The sequence below is a fragment of the Ranitomeya variabilis genome, chromosome 6 (genome assembly GCF_051348905.1).
Source record: "Ranitomeya variabilis isolate aRanVar5 chromosome 6, aRanVar5.hap1, whole genome shotgun sequence".
NCBI classification, from domain to species: domain Eukaryota; kingdom Metazoa; phylum Chordata; class Amphibia; order Anura; family Dendrobatidae; genus Ranitomeya; species Ranitomeya variabilis.
The window spans coordinates 313,227,651-313,248,425 of NC_135237.1; the positions used below are offsets into that span (position 1 = coordinate 313,227,651).

The 20,775-nt window shown below is 41.9% G+C and overlaps 1 protein-coding gene across 3 annotated transcripts in view; it reads right to left on the minus strand.

The window, feature by feature from the left end:
* DROSHA (drosha ribonuclease III) overlaps positions 1-20,775 on the minus strand; it is a 276,733-nt gene that overhangs the window by 30,991 nt on the left and 224,967 nt on the right. For all 3 annotated transcript variants that reach the window (XM_077269726.1, XM_077269724.1, XM_077269725.1), the window contains exons 22-24: positions 7,085-7,187; positions 6,249-6,319; positions 4,814-4,858 (exon numbers count right to left, since the gene is read on the minus strand). In XM_077269726.1, coding sequence (XP_077125841.1) covers positions 4,814-4,858; positions 6,249-6,319; positions 7,085-7,187 — 219 coding nt within the window. The remainder of the gene's footprint in view (positions 1-4,813; positions 4,859-6,248; positions 6,320-7,084; positions 7,188-20,775) is intronic.

Below are 20,775 nucleotides of genomic sequence, written 5' to 3' on the forward strand. Positions count from 1 at the left end.
CAGGAGGCTAAAGGCGGCTCAGAGTCAGTTGGAAGAGGTATTGTTGGGTAAGGCTGATAGGAAGAGGGAATTCATGAATCTGGCCTTCTATCAAGAGGGCGAATCAGTGGGGCATCTGCTATCATTGGTGGCTTCTGCCCAGAGAAGTACTTCCTTTGTTCATTCTTTGATATCGGGGAGAGGCATCGCTGTCTCTGAGACCTCAGAGATTTTGGAGATTTTTGCGGACTTTTATGCGGATCTATATTCCTCTCGAGCGGATGGGCCGGTGGAAGACACGGTGGCGTTCCTTGGGGAATTGGAGCTTCCGAGACTGAATGACATGGATAGAGAAAACTTGGAGGCCCCCATAACGGAGGAGGAGTTGGGTCGGGCACTGCAGTCTATGGCTAACGGGAAGGCACCCGGAGTAGATGGATTTCCTGCAGAAGTTTATAAAGAATTTGGGGAGGTACTGATTCCAAAATGAAGGATACTATTAGAAGAGGCTAGGAGTGGGGGTCGATTACCGGCATCTATGCGAGAGGCCATCATAGTGGTGATTCCTAAGGAGGGGAAGGACCTGACGCAGCCAGATTCATATCGGCCAATTTCCTTGCTTACTATTGACTAGGGTTGAGCGACCTTTAGTTTTTTAGGGTCGAGTCGGGTTTTGTGAAACCCGACTGTCTTAAAAGTCGAGTGAAATCGGCCGAAACACGAAACCCAATGTCCTCCTCCTCGTCGTCCTCCTCCTCCTCCGTCCCAGCACAGAAAATTTCGTATTGCACATTCCAAATCCCTACTGCGCACAAGCGATAACATGACGATAGGCGTTCACTCCCCTAACACCTATGTCATCACTCTGCCCACGCTCATTCATTGGCTGAAAAAATGGCGCTAATCGCGTCATACGAAACGCGACTTTCGCGCCATGATCGCGTACCGCATGGCCGACCCCACACAGGGATCGGGTCGGGTTTCATGAGACGCCGACTTTGCCAAAAGTCGGCGACTTATGAAAATGAACGACCCGTTTCGCTCAACCCTACTATTGACATTAAGCTCCTGGCCAAGGTGCTGGCAATGAGATTGACGAGTGTCATTTCCGGCCTGGTACATTCAGACCAGTCTGGCTTTATGCCTGATAGGTCCACGGCGATTAATCTACGAAGCCTGTATATGAACTTGCAACTCAGGTCCGACAATTGTGGCCAGAGAGTTGTCGCATCCTCAGATGCTCACAAGGCGTTTGATAGTTTGGAATGGGGGTATCTCTGGCAGGTGCTACGGAGTATGGGGTTTGGTCCGCAGTTTTTATCCTGGATTCGACTGATGTATTCTATGCCGACGGCTAAGGTTAGGGTAAATGGGGAGTTGTCACGATCTATACAGCTAGCTAGAGGGACGAGGCAGGGGTGTCCGCTCTCTCCTCTTTTATTTGCTCTGGCTGTGGAGCCACTGGCTGCTAAGCTTCGACGGTCTGATGAGGTGACTGGGTTCAAATATGGGTTGATTGAAGAGAGGGTGGCGTTGTATGCGGATGATATTCTGCTATTTTTGGCTGACCCGGGTGCGTCCTTGGAGGGAGCCATTGGGATTATTGAGCGTTTCGGATCAGTGTCGGGACTTAGGATAAATTGGAACAAGTCGGTCTTGTTTAAGGTGGATGATGATGGTGGGGAACCACTGGAGGATGGGCGGCGACTGGAGGTGACTAGCCAATTTAAATACCTTGGAATATGGGTGTCTATGCCTATTACTGACTATATACATAAAAACCTGAACCCAGTACTGGATGTTCTTAGGGCGAAAGCGGATGCATGGCTTAAATTGCATCTATTTGTGGTAGGTAGGGTGAACCTTATTAAAATGATCCTGATGCCAAAAATACTGTATGTCCTTCATAATGCGCCAGTTTGGATACCACGTGGGAGATTTAGACAGATTAATTCTCTGTTTAGGAATTTAATATGGGGGAGACAGTATCCGCGTATCAAACTGGAGACATTACAGCGACCCAAAGACGATGGGGGATTGGCACTGCCTAACCCTGAAATGTATTTTCTTGCAGCTCAAAGTCAGCACTTAAAAGGCTGGGCGTGTGAAGGGTCATCTGGTGCGACACAGCGATTGATGGAAGTAGTGACAAAAAGAAGGCCAGCGGTACAATGCTTGGAGGATGGATCCCTGGGGGCTTTGGGGAAATTATATCCAACTGTGCTGCTGATACGGAAGCTGTGGGGTAGGCTGAGGAACATACGGGGGGTCACGGGGTTGACTAAATTCTCACCGATATGGCATAATAGCAACTTGCAGGAATTTGCGACAGTGGGAATACTGAGAGAATGGCAAGCCAAAGGGATTAAATATGTGTATCAGATAATTGAGCGAGGTGAATTGAAATCATTTTCCCAATTGCAGGCGGAATTCGGTCTTGGGCCAGTAGGGGAATTCCAATATTTGCGGATGAGGCATGCTTTTGGAGCTCAGAGTAGGAACGGAAGTATTGAAATTCAGAGGGATATAGTAATGGAGTATGTATGCAATGATGGGACTACTGGGGGGGTCATATCTACTTTGTATAAAGATCTATTGCATACCTTCCTACTGAAGTTTCCAATAATGGCGAGAGCTAAATGGGAGAGGGATCTGGGTTCTATGGAGAATGAGACTTGGGAGTCGGTGCTAGAATGGGTCCCGCGATTGTCACTCAGTGAACCGTATAGGATGTCGCAGCTCTATGTGATACACAGGGTGTATAAGCCACCAATGATGCTTCATAAGGCTGGGTTGCGTGATAACTCTGAATGTCCGAGGTGTAAAACTATAGATGCTGATATACTCCATATGATGTGGACGTGTCCGAGACTGGCTGCATATTGGTTGGTAGTCTTGAGCCGTATGGAAGGTGCGTATGGATGTAAGGTTCCAAGGGATCCAGTTGTGTGCCTGTTGGGATGTGTGGATGAGATTGGAGTAGATAATAATTTAAAGATTGCTATTGCTAGATTGTTATACATGGCCAGAAAGGTAATAGCTCGGAATTGGATTAGGGACGAACCGCCGTCAAGAGGAGAATTCCTCCAATATGTGAAACAGGGTCTGACATGCGAATTCTGCTTCAGGAAAATGGCCGCCGCGATCTCCATCTGCGCACGCGCGGCACCCCGCGGCCATTTTCCTGAAGCCGCGGCCAGCAGAGCGCCGCTTCTGCGCACGCGCGGCCAAAGGAAGATGGCCGCCCCCACCGATCACCAATGAAATAGCGCACATCGCGCTCTTTTCACTCCCCTGTGCAGTGGATTCGGGACCTTGGACATGCGCACACCACTACGCCACCAACGGAAAACTAAGCAAGATCTGGGGGAAGACACCACGCCCTTTTGACAAGACCAGCCTGATTGACAGGCGAAAACGGCTACTTTGGTAACGTATTTTGGCAGCATAGGTGGGGAATCGGGGTCCACAAAATACACTGATGTAATGCACAGCTCAGGCCCTATTTAACAGTATTTTTATCTCATACGGAAAAAACGGGGTGACAGGTGCCCTTTAATAGCCTGAATTTGGGAATTCCTGCTTTACATTAGGGGCATTTCTATCTAATAATCACATTTTGGTCAATGGAGGTTCAACTTGGAGTTCAATGGGGTTGAGTTGTAGCCCCGTGCAGAATGTGAGACTTTATTTTGTACTCAATATATACGGTAGGTACTGTGCAATAAGGAAACACAAAGATCTGCTGTAAAAAAACCCCTAATAAACCGATACCATAGAAAACCAGATAGATACCACCAGAGTCTAAAAAGATAAATAATGCTGTATCAGGAAGTTTCTTCACTTCTCCTGAATTTGCTCAATGATTATCTCAATAAAGATCTTAACAGCTTTTCATTGGAAGTTCTTTTCTTATTTCAAAGGGTCCACAGCAGAAGAACTTTACAAATTAGCTTCCAACGAAAAAGACCATTTTATGAAGAAGCAAAAAGAGCAAATATAGCATAGAATGCCCTGTTAAAAATGTAATTATTACATTCTTCTTTTTTTATTATTTGTGGTCGCTTCAGTCCATTTTTGTCATAATGTGTATGGTAACCATAAGGTGTCCTGGCCATTTTGTAGACATCTAGGATCTAAAAGCAAATCGCTGTGTGATAGCAAAGCCGGGTAGTTCTGGTTTAACATTGAACAATCCCAGTTAAATATTGGATATAGGCAAATACACACGAATGACCTCTCTAAACGGTCTATGCATCACTCAATGTCTTTTAATAATTCGTAGCTTTTGTGAATTGAGACTATCTAATAGAAAAATGATAGTACACAAAAACAACGCTTCTGTAATCAATTCCGTTTTTCATGTTCAATCTCCTGGATTGAATCTGACATTAAACTAAAAAACCCAAGCCAAACAGAAAAGTTAATATTAAATATTAATAATAAAATGTTTCAGCGGTATGCAAAACTGTTCAGCGTGTCTGTTGTTTTAGATTAAGGCTTCTTTTAAACAATGGCTTGTTCACATCATAAAAAATAAAATATGACATTCGCCCTGAGCTAAATAAAAAAAAAAATGAAAAAAGTCTCTAAAATAAATGTTCTCGCGGGACAGAAAAGAAATTGGCTCATGTTTGTTGGAGGCAAAGTTAATTCCAGTTGTTTGGTTTACACACTTCAGAGGATGATATATATATGTATACAGCACGCAGCTTGTTAATAAATCTAGCACTGTATCATGAATGTCACAGGAAGAAATCAAAGAGAAGCAGCAAATAAATAAAGAGCAATAAACGCTACTCTATATATGACAATAAGGAGAGAGCTTGCTTACTTGAAGTGGGTGTAGTGGATAATTAAGCCACACGTCCCGCAGGTCCTGTAGATGTTGAAAAATGTCATTAATGCTCTAGGCAATCATTTAGCAAATTCCACAGCACTAAATAAAATGTCATTACTTGAAATACGCAACTATTTTAGATGCTGACTCGGCTCATGGAAAATCCAATACTGCCTGCAAATTAATTTGAAAATAATAAGCTTATACACAACTGACACTGCCTCCAGCTCCGACTGAGCAACGCTTACGGTGGGGAAAAGGAGAACTTCACCAAATGAACCCGGGGATTGTAATTAGGGCCAGAAATAATAAAATTAGTAGACACTAGGGGTATTACTACCTGTACTTAAACATAACGTATGCAGAGCCTTACAGGGTTACAGTGCCAAAATATATATACATGAAATTATCAGATAACGTGGAAATCTAGCGCTAAGTATTAACGAGGGAAACTTGACATTTCCAGCGTTATAAAAGCAGAGATATTCATTAGTCTAAAAATTAAGAAAAAATAAAACATGTGCAATAAGAAGGTTTTGGACAACCTTTGAGGACATGAGTAGGCCCCCTTGGGTTCCTTCTTGTCTTAATGATATTCAATTCAGAAAGAGCAGGTGGATAAATTCTACTTAAAATTAAGCAAATTAATGACATTCCAATTATTTTCTTATGCTATGAAGGAGACATCTTTATACATACCGTGCGTGTCAGCACACTGCCACTAATGAATGCATGAATTCCAATAGCGCTATACAGTACATGGAAAACACAAAAGCATAAAAGCCATCCAACCACGCCAAGGTGTGCCTCACGGGCACGGTCCCTAATAGAGATGTTTGGATTGACTTGTGGGCCGGTGGCACCTGGCACCTAGACAAGGGGCCCGCATATCTCATATTTTGTGGCGTACCATTTGATCTGTCAGGGCTAGCAGGACGTCATCGGAAGACATGCCAGGGACACATGGTAAAATAACTCATTACAGATCGGTTGTTACATCAGTAACTTTCCTTGAATTTTGTTAAGGACATGAATATTCTGATTCATTACTTTGTGACTACATGTTAGCAAAGCCCCTCATATGCAGCCATTCACATCACAACCACTTAGTGGCCACGTATAAAATAAACACCTCCCGACACACTATAGTAAAATCTTTGCTTTTCTTGCACTACTCATCTCCAGGTTTGTTGAGCCAAGTGGAATGGTAACCATTGCACATCACTCAATACAGGGGGTTCTTTTATCCTCTATCCTGACAGTACCTAAAATTTACACTTTTCATCCATTGCAAAGCAGGACACAAAAATGAACCTTGGTGGTCAGAACAAGGCCTTGCCTTCTGCACTGCACAGGCTAAATTACAGAATTTACACGGTTTCCACAAATAAGCTGAAAAGTAAAAAAAATAATAATCTGAATCTTTTACCTGACCAAAAAACAGAACCCTCCCAAATAACTGTTTTGCTTCTTCAAGGCCCCCTTCCAGATATACGGCACCTGTGTAAAGATCGCAGTCCATGATGAGGAATAATGTTATACAGAATAATGTTACCGTATATAATAAGGCGATTTCAATGGCTTTAAATAAACAAACTGAATTTCCATTTTGCGTTTTAGCCATTTTTCTTAAATAAATCAACATGATCTGTAAGCCAAGCATGACGCCTGCCATAATCATCAGTGAGTTAGAGACCATACGACGGCACAAGATTTCTTTTCAAAAGTATACATTTATAATCGGTGTCTTCCAAAGAACAGAGAAAGCAGTAAGCATTTTTTTTAATTTGTTCCAGATGATGTTCTCTTTTTGCATCACTGGTTATACAGGTAGTTAATCAATTCTTAATTAAGTGTAGCAAAAGTATGGCTTAGAAAGAAATAAAAAGATTTCATAACCAGGAGGCCTCCATCTTCTGGGGATTCAGCTGCAAGTATTCCAGGCATTATTGTGGTCAGGCACAATAATAATACACTGCACCCATAAAATACAAGTGTACAAACTACCACATACGCTCTGGCTAGTGTCAAGTCACCTTTAATGACCTTTTAAGCAGGGATGGGGTTAATTGTGGCGCATGACCTGGGCTCTGCGTATTAATACGGGTGCCAACAAGTCACTTTGTATTTAGATAGGGCTAAAACAGCAAACTGGACTTTTGCCACCCAGGTGCAATTAAGAAAATAGGGAATATCACACTATAGAAATATGTTTCAGCTCTATGATCCATCAGTCATGGGAAAAATGGAAATGGCAATAATTACCCATTAATGCTTCAAAGCAGTTTGCCATGGCATGCCGCAGATCTGACTCTCTACACAGGTCCGGTCCATGTGCGTACAGCATGAAACGATCCAACTCCAGCTTCTACGGAGACACAATAGATCATGTTAAGAAACCAGGTTTTCTGTACTAGTAAACTATGTGGGAGAAGTGCTGAAAAATAGCTGAGATCAGTAAACAAACTTTTGTTGTACGTGATGGTTGTGATGAGTATTAGCACAACCAAGTCATGGGAAAAGGTTTTATTCTACAGTACACTAGGTAGCAAACACAAACTTAGCTTAAGAAGGCTCAGAGACTTTAACAAATAGTATAGGCAACTTTTAGCCACCACTACTAGGACAAGATCTTCTTCATCAAAATGTTTGGCCCCCATAAAATAATAAAGCCTGTACTAACCTACCATGCCAGCGCCGTTCTCCCCGGGGCTCTAGTAAGGTGTTGTGACACATGACGCCGACGCCCAACCAGCGCTGGGATCACTGTGTCCGCCTTCGGACAAACTGAACATGAAGAGAAAGTTCAGGCTGCAGCTGATCTTGGACTTCATCATCATATTAGATTTGTCCGAAGGTGGAGACAGTGACGCCAGCCCTGATTTGGCGTCGGCATCACGTGTCACAACACCGCACCAGAGCCCTGGGGAGAATGAGTCGCGTCACTGCAGGAACAGTGCCGGCACAGGAGGTGAATATAAGCTTCATTATTTTATCGGGCCAAGCAAGGGGTACGACAAGAAGTTGTCCAAGTTAGTGGACAGCTTCTTTACGAGTTTGAGGAGGCAGTTTTGTTCATTTAAATGCACCCACAAATATCCCCAGAATGCAGACATTAGTAGCACTACAGTGACTTATAGACTAATGGAAAATAGACCAAATAACCATAATACCAAAATAAACCTGTCTATTCTAAACCAGTGGTTATATTAAAGCACCACTCCAGTTTTTCTTAATTTCACCTCTGGAGTTGTATCACTAATGCCTGTTCCGCTGCCCATAGTAAAATACATACCAGCTGCTGTCTTCTGCTCTTCCCGACACCACTCCAGTTCCACAGTCTTGTGACTGCAACTTGTGACTGACTGAAAGTCAGAGCTAACAGTCATGAGCTCTTAATGTAAATCTATGATAGTCTTGTTATTGCCCTCATAGACCTATATTGAGAAGTGTCTTTCAGTCCACCCAGTAAACAAGAGGTTGATCCGTCAAGTCATAAACTGCAGAAGACCGTCCGGAATGGTGATGAGGACAGAAGACGACGGTGGCTGGTAAGTATAATACTACAGGCAGAGAACATACATTAGTGATACCATCCCGGGCAAGAAATAAAATTAATTACATGACTAGTAGCCATTGTTACTTCAGGATGCAAGGTAGCTTGGTGAATTACAATACAGGAAAAAAGTCTTAGACAAAAAAAAAAATCCACATGTAGGAGATAAGCTTTTACAAGTCATTAGCATATTGTAAAAGAAAATGCATTTTTAACTTTAACCACTAAATTAAATATGCGTGAAGATCTCTCCAAGACACACCTTAGTTTTTTAAGGTGCTAATTTGTTTCACAGTTTCACATTTTAGTGAGAACATGCTAGTCAAAAGCACACCACGTATATGTCTGTAGATGCAGAAATAATTGTGTTGTCTACACTGTGAATCTTGGTAATTTTTCCTGTTGTCCAATATTTTCCTCATTGCTGCTTAATTCTGACAAAAAGAAATGTAATATTTTATTATAACCACAATGCTACAAATAGCTATACAGTTACAAGTACTTCAATAAAGTAAAAAACAAAGACACAAAACATTTTCTAACAACTTATATGCCGTATTCACACATCAGTGTGTCATGGTCCGAGCACGGATCCCCTGGGTCACATTTCACAGCCTTACAAACATATATGAGGCTGTCCAATTCGGGTCAGGAGAACCATGGGCAGTCCATGCATAATGGTCCATACTTTGAGCAAAACACTGGGATGTGTGAATGCCACCTAAACGGCAGATTTTGCTTTGCATTTTTTATGGCCAATAACAAAACTCTGCTGGTCTCAAAGAGATATTTAGGCGATCTCAGTCCCATCATTCTCGTGATTACTGGTACCACCATCAAAAAGGCTCTGTACTGCCAGTCCACATATTTGTACATGGTAGATCACCATATCATCATCAATAGGTGCCCAATTTCTGCACAATATTATATGTGTGGTGTGACTTACTAGTGAATTGTGCAGATGCAAAACTAAGCTGATGTCTTTTTCAGTGGCAGCTTTACCCAGGGTTTTACAATTGCATACATAACTGTAAAATTAGTTTTCTCACTTCAAGTGCATAACCTTATATTTCTGCACAATAAAGTTCATTTGCAATTTCTTGGCCTGAGCCTTTAGCTTCCACAGATCCCTCTGTAGAATTATACTATCCTCTTCTGTCTTAATTACTTTAAAGTGTTTTTTTTTCTGCAAATAATGTAATTATACTTGGTAAGCGCTCTACAAGGTCAACACTAAATATGTTAACAAGACTGAAAACACAACACAAGATGGTAAAGAGGTCTCTAAGAATCCCATAATTTTTCCATGCTATGACCTACAAATAGTTAATCTTTGATATCAAAGAGCTTGAGACTACCATTAATGAATGGTCTATTGACAACTCTGAAAATACAAGAACTTCTACAAGAACATACCATAAGGCATGTTTCGTGTACACCAAAGAGTAGCTCAACAGAAGAACTTGGAAAACTCATTCTTACAGAGTCCAAAATGAATTCTTTGAGTGTTTAATGAAAATATGAACATTGTTTAAAAGACTGAAATATGGCTAAAATGGAGCTTACAACATGGAACCTAAACAATTCAGTACATCCACCAATGAGTAGGTAAAAAATGAGTGTTCTTGAAAGGTTAGTTCAAAGCTTAGCTCGTAGCTCCATAGAGATGCTCATCATACAGAAGCGAGACACAACTTTCTCCAGGTTGATCTCAAAGACAGGTAAATAGTTTGTGTCCCCAAGTTTAGGGTTTTGTAAGTCTTGCCATGATGAAAATTTTCATCTGTTCCACATATTGTAAAACCAGTTTGAAGGATTCCATGTCTTTACAAAATGATCTTTCCTGATTTTAGGCCAAAAGGGCAGCAGATCAAAAGTAATATAAAATGTAAAGTCGCACAATCATGTGATTCTGCAAGTCACAGCCTAGAATTACAGTTTGGCCTTTATTTTTTATTTTCATCTTAGGTGCAATTAATATTTGTATACTGAAACACCCGTCTGCCTAAAATCCTAATGGCTTACTCTACATTCCCCCCCAAAAAGGTAGAGTAGAAATGTGTCCAGTACAGCGGGAAGTTGCTATGAAAGAATGTAGGCTATAGAGGATGAAACATTATAATATTGAAAATATAAGCTTGAAAACAACGATAAAGGTCAGTACGTTGGTTTTGTCATTACTATATGGAGGAATAAAGGACTTTTATATGAAACTTCCTGATGAATGTGATCTTCGATTGGTTTTTCAGAACAGAGGTGACAATCACTACTTCATAAATCCTGCGCAGTGATCGGTTCCCTTTCTATTTTTTCCAACTGGTGAGTGCAAGATTAGGACACATCTATAACGCAAGCGTGCAGAAATGCAAGACGGCATGGCTGTGAAGTTGCAGCTACAGGATGGCTTGGACAACGCTCAAGAAGCAATTTATCCGGGCATCATCTGTAATCATAAAATAAACTATTATGTGTTCAGCGGTATGTCTGCTACTCCGTGGAAAAATTACTTGGGTACTGTAATATACTTTCTGACAACCTCTACAGCGCTCTCAGGGTATGTGCACATTGAGATTTTGGTGCAGAAATTCTCCACATCCCCCTCAAAAACTTGGAATTTCTGCTCTGCTTCCTCTCCAAAAACTCTGCAAAAATACTAAGTTGGCAAATACCCACACACGTAATACAACACTCTACATAGGATAAGCTTTACAGTGATCTATTAAAAGTGTTCCATTAGAAGCTAAGACATCAATAATTACATGCACACCCACATGTATATAAATATATACATACATATCCACATATACAGTATATATATATATATATATATATGTATATGTACATATTCACGCACACACATATATATGCACTAGATGGTGGCCCGATTCTAACGCATCGGGTATTCTAGAATATGAATGTCCACATAGTATATTGCCCAGCGACGTAGTATATTGCCCAGCCACGTAATATATAGCCCAGCCACGTAGTATATTGCCCAGCTACGTATGTCACAGGTTAAAAAATAAACATACTCACCTTCCGATCCGAGGGCCCATTGTAGTTCTAACATACTCACCATACTTGTAGTCCTGTCACCTGTGCGCGGTACAGGCGGCAGCTTCCGGTCCCAGGGTGTGATGACGTCGCGGTCACATGAGCGCGTCGTCATGGCAGGTCCTGCTCGCGCAGGCGCGCAGGGCCTGTGGTGATGTCGCGGTCACATGACGGTGACGTCATGGCAGGTCCTTCTGCCATACGATCCTTGCTACTGGAACCTGTGGCTTGCACAGAGCGGTTACCGGAGGGTGGCGAGGAACGGGAAAGGCGGCGGAAGGTGAGTATATAATGATTTTTTAAAATTATTTTTAACATTAGATCCTTTTACTATTGACGCTGCATAGGCTGCGTCAATAGTAAAAACTTGGTCACACAGGGTTAATAGCGGCGGTAACGGAGTGAGTTACCCGCGGCATAACGCGGTCCATTACCGCTGGCATTAACCCTGTGTGAGCCGTGACTGCGGGGAGTATGGAGTGGCCGCCCGGCACTGACTGCAGGGGAGTAGGGAGGGACTAATCGGACTGTGCCCGTCGCTGATTGGTCGCGGCAGCCATGACAGGCAGCTGGCGAGACCAATCAGCGAATGAATAACCGTTACGGAAGTTGAGGACAGAGACGGAAGTACCCCTTAGACAATTATAGATATATATATATATATACACACATTCACATATCTACAGTGGGGGAAATAAGTATTTGATCCCTTGCTGATTTTGTAAGTTTGCCCACTGACAAAGACATGAATAGTCTATGATTTTAAGGGTAGGTTAATTTTAACACAGAGATAGAATACCAAAAAATATCAAAAATAAAATCCAGAAAATCACATTGTATAAATTATATAAATTTATTTGCATTTTGCAGGCAGTGAGAAATAAGTATTCGATCCCTCTGACAAACAAGACTTTATACTTGGTGGCAAAACCCTTGTTGGCAAGCACAACAGTCAGACGTTTTCTGTAGTTGATAATGAGGTTTACACAAATGTCAGGAGGAATTTTGGTCCACTCCTCTTTGCAGATCATCTCTAAATCATTAAGATTATAAGGCTGTCGCTTGACAACTTGGAGCTTCAACTCCCTCTATAACTTAACTATGGGATTAAGGTCTGGAGATTGGCTAGGCCACTCCACGACATTAATGTGCTTCTTTTTGAGCCACTCCTTTGTTGCCTTGGCTGTATGTTTTGGGTCATTGTCCTGCTGGAAGACCCAGCCATGACCCATTTTTAATGTCCTGGCAGAGGGAAGGAGGTTGTCCTCAGAATTTTACGGTACATGGCTCCATCCATTCTCCCATTGATGCTGTGAGGTAGTCCTGTGCCCTTAAAAGAAAAACACCCCCAAAAACATAATGTTACCACCTCCATGCTTGACAGTGGGGACGGTGTTCGTTGGGTCATAGGCAGCATTTCTCTTCCTCCAAACTCTGCGAGTTCAGTTAATGCCACAGACCTTGACCTTGGCAAGGTTGACTACCCGTGACTTCCCCCACCTTCTTGAATAACCACACCACATCAGTAATTTGGATAATAACGGCCACAGCAGCCAATTTATTATTGATATTATTAATAAAAACGGACCCTTGGTGCGGCCCTCGAAGCTAACCCGCTCCTGGTCTGGTGATTATTCCGTCGGCACTGCCTCTTCCCTCTCAGCCTTACTTCCAGCTGCGTTTTTTCCCAAGCTCAGAAGCATCCTGAGTTGAGGGAAGAGGTTGCCTCCATCCGTTAACCTGTACCCGACTTCCATCGTCGGGTACCCACCCATCGGTACCGCGCACCCGACCTCCAACATCAGGGTGGCCCTCCGGGTCCCCCGATAGCGTGACCCCGACCTACCTCGTCGGGTATCACGCAAGTATCACCAGACCACGAACTAAGTAACTATCCATGGCAGTGGGTGGGGGGTCCCGCAGTGCAAGAATCCCCCCTCTACCGTACTTTTTTGCCAGCTTCGAGGACCCACCAACGCTCAAATCATCATCCGATGATGTAACAGAACCTCGCGCTCACAAAGAGCTATCCGCCACCAGTCAGGAGAGGAAAAACCCCCTGTGGGGGAAACCTCCAGGGAACCATGGTGATGGACTGCCCTTCCCCTGGGCTTAAAGGTAACTGCCAAATAAGTAATTCTTGTATCAGTCTCGCTCTTGTCCGCGTCCGAATGGTTCATCTGGCTACTGCGACCCGGTCTTCCTTCTTTTCATCAGGGATGGGTGGGTGGGGCTTGATGTCCGGCCGTCCAGAGAGGGAAAGAGGGCTACGGCTCCTCCCTGCATCCTTTTTATCCCCCCGTGCCCCCCCCCTCTCCCTCTGTCCTAGGTCACTTCCCCTATGTCACTTCCCCTATGTCACTTCCCCTTTAATTAGTCCCCTAATACTTCCTCCCCCCCCGGCTTACCCTTGCCGTCCCCCTGCCTTCTCCCAACCCCCAATTCATACGTCACTTGCAACCTGCCCGGTCATGGCCCCCTCCTTACGGACCCTCCGTGCCTTATCCGGGGGTTACTCAATTTTTGTCTCATCTAACCACAGCACCTTCTCCCAGTCACTCACAGAATCATACTGGTGTTTATTGACAAACTTCAGACGGGCCTACACATGTGCCTTCTAGAGCAGGGGGACCTTGCGGGCACTGCAAGATTTTAAACTTTTACAGCGTTATGTGTTAACAATGGTTTTCCTGGTGACTATGGTCCCAGCTGCCTTGAGATCAACAAGTTCCGCCCGTGTACACCAACGAGGTGAGATTTTGCATGGTGTCTCAGATCGATGTCGATTGACAGTCATTTTATATTTCTTCCATTTTCTTACTACTGCACCAACAGTTGTCTCCTTCTCACCCAGTGTCTTACATATGGTTTTGTATCCCATTCCAGCTTTGTGCAGGTCTATGATCTTGTCCCTGACATCCTTAAAAAGGTCTTGCTCAGGGCCGGACTGGGACTAAAATTCAGCCCTGACATTTGAAGTTACACAGGCCCACTTGTCACATGGTGACTGTATAATATCTTTGTACACTTGTAGGTTACAAGAAGTGAGGGGAGTGTAACACGACTATATAACATGTAATCACAGCTGTATCCAGCATTACAGCTCAGTCCTATTTATTGCTTTTAGTTGCAGTACCAAGAAAAGCCTACATTTTACCTACATAACTGGATCTCGTAGATAATGAAGGTATGAGACGACCAAAGCCTATGGAAACTCATTTTGATGCTCCATAAACATTGCCTACAGCCACTTTTGTTTCCGCTGCACAGCACGAGACCCGATGACTCTGAAGAGCGGTGACATCAGTAAAGTCACCGCTCTTCAGATATTCCGGGTCTTGCGCTGAGCTCGGCAACTGTGAAGAGCGGTATTGTTACTACCGTCACCGCAATTCAGAGTCGCTAGGTCTCGCCAGGTCTGGGCTAGTAGTGGGGGTGTCTGACAGACACCTCTCCATTACTTACACCAGGGATTGATAGCAGTTGACATTACGCAGCTGACATCAACCCTAAAAATCATTATACATACCAGAATTAAATGCTTTGGCGGCTGGAAAAAGCAGTAGAGTTAGCGCTATTCCCAGGCGTCAGGTGCTAACTACAACTGTCATCATCCTTGCCTGGTCTCCCTGCGAAGCATTTCTGCTGTATTTACATGCACTGATCTCAGGCTGCTAAACGAGTGTGATCGACAAGACTGAAGTCGTCCGCTTATTTCCCGGCCTCTTTACACCAACTGAGAAAGAATGATGGGTACAGAACAATCACAATTAGATCAATCTATCCCCATACAGTATCATGTTAGCAGCACATCTACAGTTTACACCGGCGATGTGCTGCTGAGAACAAGGATTTCTGTTCCCACATAAACAATCCAATCACTCGATGAAAAGGCAGCATGTTGCTTGTTTAGTATAATACACCCATAGTCCTCCATATATTATAATGTGCACCTCAGTCCTACATATAGTATAATACACTCCTCAGTTCTCCATATAGTATAATACACTCCTCATAGTCCTCCATATAGTATAATATACTATATGGAGGACTGAGAGTGTATTATACTATATGGAGCACTATGAGGTGTGTATTATACTATTTGGATTACTGTGGCAGTACATTATACTATATGGAGGACTGAGGAGTGTATTATACTATATGGAGGACTGAGAGTGTAATACACTCCTCAGTCCTCCATATAGTATAATGTACTGCCACAGTAATCCAAATAGTATAATACACACCTCATAGTGCTCCATATAGTATAATGCACCGCCATTATCATCCATGTAGTACAATTCACTTCCCATAGTATAACGCAACACATAGTTCTTCATATAGTATAATGTATTCCCCATAGTCCTCGATACAGTATAATGCAGCCCACATACAGTATAATGATGCCACTCCAGAATATAATGTAGCCACCACACGGAATATATTGTAGCCCCGAGTATAATGTAACCCCCAAGAGAATATAATGCAGCCCCCTCATATAGTATAATGCAACCCCTGCATATATATGGTAGCCCTTCATAGAGCATAATGCAGCACCCCATAGAATATGTTGCCCCTCCATAGAATACAATGCAGCCCTCGTCATATAGTATAATGCAGCTCCCCATAGAATATAATGTAGCCCCCTCATAGAGTATGATGCAATTACCCCTCATAGAATATAATACAGCCCCCCATAGAATATAATGTAGCCCCCAGAGAATGTAATACTGCCCCCCAGAGAATGTAATACTGCCCCCCATAGAATATAATACAGCCCCCCATAGAATATAATACAGCCCCCCTTAGAATATAATACAGCACCCCATAGAATGTAATACAGCCCACCTCCCCACAGAATATAATGTAGCCCCCATAGAATGTAATACAGCCCCCCATAGAATGTAATACAGCACAGCCCCCATAGAATTTAATACAGCACAGCCCTCATAGAATGTAATACAGCCAGTCCCCATATAATGTAATAAAGCCCCCCCATAGAATGTAATACAGCACAGCCCCCATAGAATGTAATACAGCCCCCCCAATTGCCCCATAATCCAGTTATCACTCACTGATATATTAAAAAAAAACAAAACACTCTCCTCACCTCACCTCGTGCTGCTCCCGGCTCCGGTCTCAGCAGCTGCAGTCTTCCCGGCCAAACAGGTGCGCGATGACAGAGTCAGCGCGAGGCAGAGCGGGGAATGATGGGAGAGGGAACGACAGCGGACGCTCTCTCCTCCATCATTGCATTCAACTGTACAGGCGTCATAGACGCCATTATAGTTGAATGCAGGGCGGGCGATCGGGGGTGGTGGGTGAGTCGGCACTGGCGGGAGGAGTCGGCTCTGGCCCACTCCTGGCACCAGCCCTTCTGCATTTGCCAGAAGTGCCCGATGGCCAGTCCGGCCCTGGTCTTGCCCATGTTGTAGAGGTTAAAGTCTGACTGATTAATTGAGTCTGTGGACAGGAGACTTTTATAAAGGTGACTATGTAAGACAGCTGTCTTTATTGCAGGTAATGAGTTGATTAGGAACGTCTAACTGGTCTTAATGGTTGGTAGGGGATCAAATAGTTATTTCTCACTGAAAAATGCAAATAAATGTATATAATTTATACAATGTGATTTTCTGGATTTTATTTTTGATATTCTATCTCTCAATGTTAAAATGAACCTACCCTAAAAATTATAGACTGTTCATGTCTTTGTTAGTGGGCAAACTTACAAAATCAGCAAGGGATCAAATATTTCCCCCACTGTATAAATACACACATATATACCTACATATTAACACACACACACACACACACACACACACACACTGTATATACATACACATATATCTCACATATATGTAAATAAATAGATGATATATGAAGATATTCACGGTGGTATTAGAACTCTCAAGCTAAATAGTACATGAAATCTAGAATCTGGCACAAGATGTTCTCAAATGGAAAACAGAATATATAAAAGTCTGGTAACTGCTGGGTTAAAACATTCCTTCTACCCAGAATAGAACTGGCAATTTAATGCGATGGAATAGTTCAATGTCGTTGTTAACATTCAGAGTGATAAAATATTTATTGGCATATCTGAAATGTCTTATACTGTAAGATACATTAAATAACTGCCTGTCACAAAGCTCTTTGGGTTACAAAATCGGCACAAATGTACTTTGATCATTTTTTTCCCCTGCTAAACTCACAAAAAAAATAAAATAATAAAAGCGAACATTCGCTCTCTAATAAGAGCATATTCATCTGCTCAAAATTTAAAGGTTAAGAAAGAAGAAAGTGTTTTAATTGTGTGGTTGTACTTTAATGCCATATTTTTCCATTATCGTTGATTAGATTCTCATCTGTAAAATGGCTACAGTTGGTTTAATAATTTTTTCATCAGTAAATTAGCAGAGAGCGTGTGCGTTGGGTGGAGGGGAGAGGGGGATTTCTATACATACAAATTTAGTCTATCCTAACGATTGTGACATTTATAAAGACGCAAATGCCAAAACTTAAAGCTTTTTCTGGATTTTATTATCAAATTAAGTATTGAAACTCAATTTAAATAACCAAAACTGCCATTTTTCTCTTTAACTGCATGAATGGTAAAAGTGATAAATAGAATATTCAGAAAGTAGAAAAAATGGCTTATTCATCACTTTTATTGTTTCTTTTACATCAATTCTTACTAAAATGCTATACCATTATAATCAACAATGTATGGGGACACAGCAGAGCCAAATGTGGAATTTTCGTGTCATAGTTTTTATGGTTGAAGGTAAACTTAAGACATGTTGATCCAGGGGAAGGCAAAAAACCTTTCTTTTCTGACTACACATACGGCAACCAGACTAGTTCCCTGTATCAAAGTCCCATCCCAGAAATCAGTGCCAGGAACCTGTAATATTATAATATTATATTTATAAAGAAAAAATCAAGGACCTTCTTGAAATTTAGAAGTGAATCACTCATTACAACATCATACGGCAGAGAGTTCCATAGTCTCACTGCTCTTACAGTAAAGAATCCGTGTCTGTGATTAAGATTAAACCTTTTTTCCTCTAGACATATTTTATTTGCCTTGACAGCAGATGCCTGACATTGGTCACTAGAGTTTGATGTCCACCCATACACAGAAGTCTTTTTCATCGACATTTTTACCCAGTGTTTTACAATTTAGCACATACCTATTTACATTATATTTTCTCTGCCCACGTTCATACAATTGCATTTATCTACATTAAACTTCAATTCTCGGCCCACGCCTCCAGCTTACATAAATCTGTCTGTAAAATTAAATTATCCTCCTCTCTGTTGATTACCCTGCAGTTTAGTATAATCTGCAAATATTGAAATTCTACTCTGCAGGCCCTCCACAAGGTCAATAATATGTAAAAAAGAAGAGGGCCCAATACTTCCCCTTGTGATAAGCCCTCCCCAATGTTCACGGTGAGCCAATCCAAGTGTATTCCTTTAATAACCATCTTTTGTTTCCTATCACTGAGCCAGTAACAAATATTTTTCCAAACTCAATTTTTCTCATTTTATATACTAACCTTTTGTGTGGCACCATATCAAACTTCTTTGAAAAGTCCATATATTTAACATCCACTGCGTTTCCCTGGTACAGAGTCTCGAACTTACCTTCTTATAGAAGCTGACTAGATTAGTCTGACAGGACTGATCCGTCATAAAACCATGTTGATGTTGGGTCATGAGGTTATTCTTATTGAGATACTCCAGGATATCATCCCTTACGAAACCCTCAAGGGTTTTACCCACATTAAAGGTTAAAATTTACCAACCTATTGGCACCAATTTTGCTATACGCCAGTCCTGTGGCACAGAATGTTTGTATGGAATCAGTGAATATTAAGAGTAACAGTCTGCCTATGACTTTACATATTTCCTGCAGTACTCGGGGCTGTATGTTATCCATCCGGGGGACTGTCTGCTTTAGGGATTTTGAGGTGGCGCTGGGTTACAGGTGACATTTAGTGGAGAATGTCTGGTGTCCCTGATCATATTGGCTGTCATGGGATTTTCTTGTATAAATACGGTAGCGAAAAAGGCGTTAAGCAGATTGGCCTTTCCTACATCCTCTTTCACCACTTCACCCAGATTATTTTTGAGGGGCCAAAACTACAATTTTTTAGCTTCTTACTGTTTATGTAGCTGAATCCAAAATAATTATTTTCCCCTTCTCTGGCAAAACCTATATGCAGTTTATTTGAAAACATGACATAGCAAAGAAGAAATTACACATGTAAAAATATCACATTAAAAACACAATTAAAGAAAGGCTAACTTAATTTGGCAAATATGAAATGCTGGTGAAAAGCTGCAACATTGAACACTCACAAAATACTAATTATGGTACCATGATCTAAGGCTATGTACCCAGAATAAATATTTGGGGAGTTTTTGATGAAGCAGCGTTTCCTTTTAGCCAAATTAGATTTACTTGCGTTTTTTAATTGAAGTTTTCATTGCAATTTTTTTTTTGCTTTTACATGCGTTTTTGATTTTGTTTTTAATCTCTCTTTTCTATGTCATGTTTTTGCTTTGGTTATGAAAGATTTTTCACATTTAATACTATTCCATAGGTAAAATCTGCACATAAAACTCAGGGTATTCGCAGCAGAAATGGCCATGGTGCAGATTTAAAAAACGCATTGCAGTTTACACAGCAAAAAAACAAACCAAAAAAACAAAACAAAAACAATGGCCATGAGATTACTATAAATCCCAATCACTTTGCTAAAATAGCAGGAGGCTGTGAAAGATTCACTAAAATTGCATCAAGAGAACTTAACCTTAAAGGGAATTGGTCATCAGATTATTGTTCCCTTAACTGAGAGCAGCATGATTTAGGGGCAGAGACCTGGATTCCTTCAATGTATCACTTACTGGAATACTTGCTGCAGTTTTTATAAAGGCACAGTTTTCTCTGCTGCAGATCTACCAGTTCTCTGAATGCTGAGCTCTGTATAACCCCGCCCACACCACTGATTGGCAGGTTTATGTGTACACTGTGCATAGGCAGAAAGTGGCCAATCAATGGTAGGGCGGAGTTATACAGAGCTCATGAATATAGAGGACTAGTCATCTAGTGATAAAATCACTGCTTTATTAGCAGGAGATAATCAAAACAGCAGTGAGAGACATTGCTGGAATCAGGGTCTCTGCCTCTACTTATGCAGCTCTCAGATTAGGGGTAAAAGCCTGGTGACAGATTCCCTCTGAGATGAATTTAGATGTAAAAATACATATTTTTCTCCTAGACTTTAAAACCATTAGGGACATAATCTGGAGAACGCTCCCATTTACACACTATGGG